Source organism: Homarus americanus, unplaced genomic scaffold (assembly GCF_018991925.1).
Source record: "Homarus americanus isolate GMGI-L3 unplaced genomic scaffold, GMGI_Hamer_2.0 scaffold55154, whole genome shotgun sequence".
In the NCBI taxonomy this organism is placed as follows: domain Eukaryota; kingdom Metazoa; phylum Arthropoda; class Malacostraca; order Decapoda; family Nephropidae; genus Homarus; species Homarus americanus.
In genome coordinates, this window is record NW_024752195.1 from 22,501 (window position 1) to 23,976 (window position 1,476).

At 54.1% G+C, this 1,476-nt stretch overlaps 1 protein-coding gene across 1 annotated transcript in view; it reads left to right on the forward strand.

The window, feature by feature from the left end:
- The window catches only part of LOC121854987 (leucine-rich repeat extensin-like protein 5), a gene marked incomplete at its 5' end in the record, with an annotated part of 20,930 nt that extends 20,742 nt beyond the window's left edge, over positions 1-188 (forward strand). The window contains one exon of the mRNA XM_042349806.1: positions 1-188. This exon is cut by the window's left edge and continues 1,042 nt beyond it. Coding sequence (XP_042205740.1) covers positions 1-188 — 188 coding nt within the window.
- Between the last annotated feature and the right edge of the window lie 1,288 nt (positions 189-1,476).

The following is a 1,476-nucleotide window of genomic DNA, read 5'->3' on the forward strand; positions in this document are numbered from 1 at the left end:
GTCCCCATCACCCGGGCCTGCCCCATCACCCGCCGGCCTGCCCCATCACCCGTCGTGCCCCATCACCCGTCGGCATGCCCCACCACCCGTCGGCCTGCCCCATCACCAGCCGGCCTGCCCCATCACCCGTCGGCCTGCCCATCACCGTCGGCCTGCAACACTCTGTTATGCACGTGATGCTAGTATAGTATTATCTACACCCCGAAAATGATTAAGACTAGACAACCTTCCTAACCTAACCCAACCTAACCTAACCTTTAACCTAACTCAACCTAACCTCAACCTAACCTACAACCTACCTAACAACCTAAACTTAACCCAACCTAACCTAACCTAACTTTGGCCAAACTTCAACCTAACTACTAACCTAACCTAACCTAACCTAAGCAACCTATTTGCTTTCAGCCTGCTTAGCCCTAAACTACTTAGCTTTAACAACACAATCCTTCACTTCTTCCTTAGCTTCGCTGTACGGCTGGACCTTTAGCCTGGCAACTTCTTCTTTACGCTGGCGCTAAGCACAACTCTGATTCTTCTTCCTTACTTTAGTAACCCCTAACTTAACCTACCTAACCTACTTGCATGGGTGGGTGTTTGTGTTGTTGGTGGTGGTGTGTGTTTTTGTGGGTGGTGGTGGTAATGTATTTAACTGCTGGGGTGGTTGGTTTTATCTCTACTGCTGGTGGTGATTGTCAGCTTTTTTGCTGGGTGGTGGTTGGTCGTTCATCTACTTGCTGCTGGGTGGTGGTGGGTCGTGTTTGTTTTTGGGTGGTGGTGGGGTGTGTGTTTTTGTGTGGGTGGTGTTTGGTGTTCTCTTCTGCTGGGTGGTGGTGGGTCGTTATGTCTACTGCTGCTGGGTGTGGTTGGTCGTGTATCTACTGCTGGGGTGGTGGTGGGTTCGTGTGTCTACTGCTGCTGGGTGGTGGTTGTGTGTCACTGCTGCTGGGTGGTGGTGGGTCGTGTATCTCTGCTGCTGGGTGGTGGTGGTGGTCGTGTCTACTGCTGCTGGGTGTGGTGTCTCTACTGGTGGTGGTAGGTCGTGTGTCATTGCTGGGGTGGTGGTTGGTCGTGTGTCTACTGCTGGGTGGTGGTGGGTCGTGTGTCTGCTACTTTGGGTGGTGGGGTCGTGTGTCTGCTGCTGGGTGGTGGTGGGTGGGCTGTCTACTGCTGGGTAGGTGGTGGGTGTGTATCTGCTGCCGGTGGGTAATTGCAGGTCGTGTGTGTCTACTGCTGATGGGTGGCATTGGAATCGTGTGTCTACTGCTGCTGGGTGGTGGTGGGTGCGTGTGTCTACTGCTGCTGGATGGTGGTGGGTCGTGTGTGTCCTACTGCTGCTGGGTGGTGGTGGGTCGTGTGTCTACTGCACTACTGGGTGGTGGTAGGTCTATCATCTACTGCTGGATGGTGGTAGGTCTGTGTGTCTGCTACTTCTGGGTGTGTGGTGGGTCGTGTGTCTGCTGGGTGGTATGGGTCGTG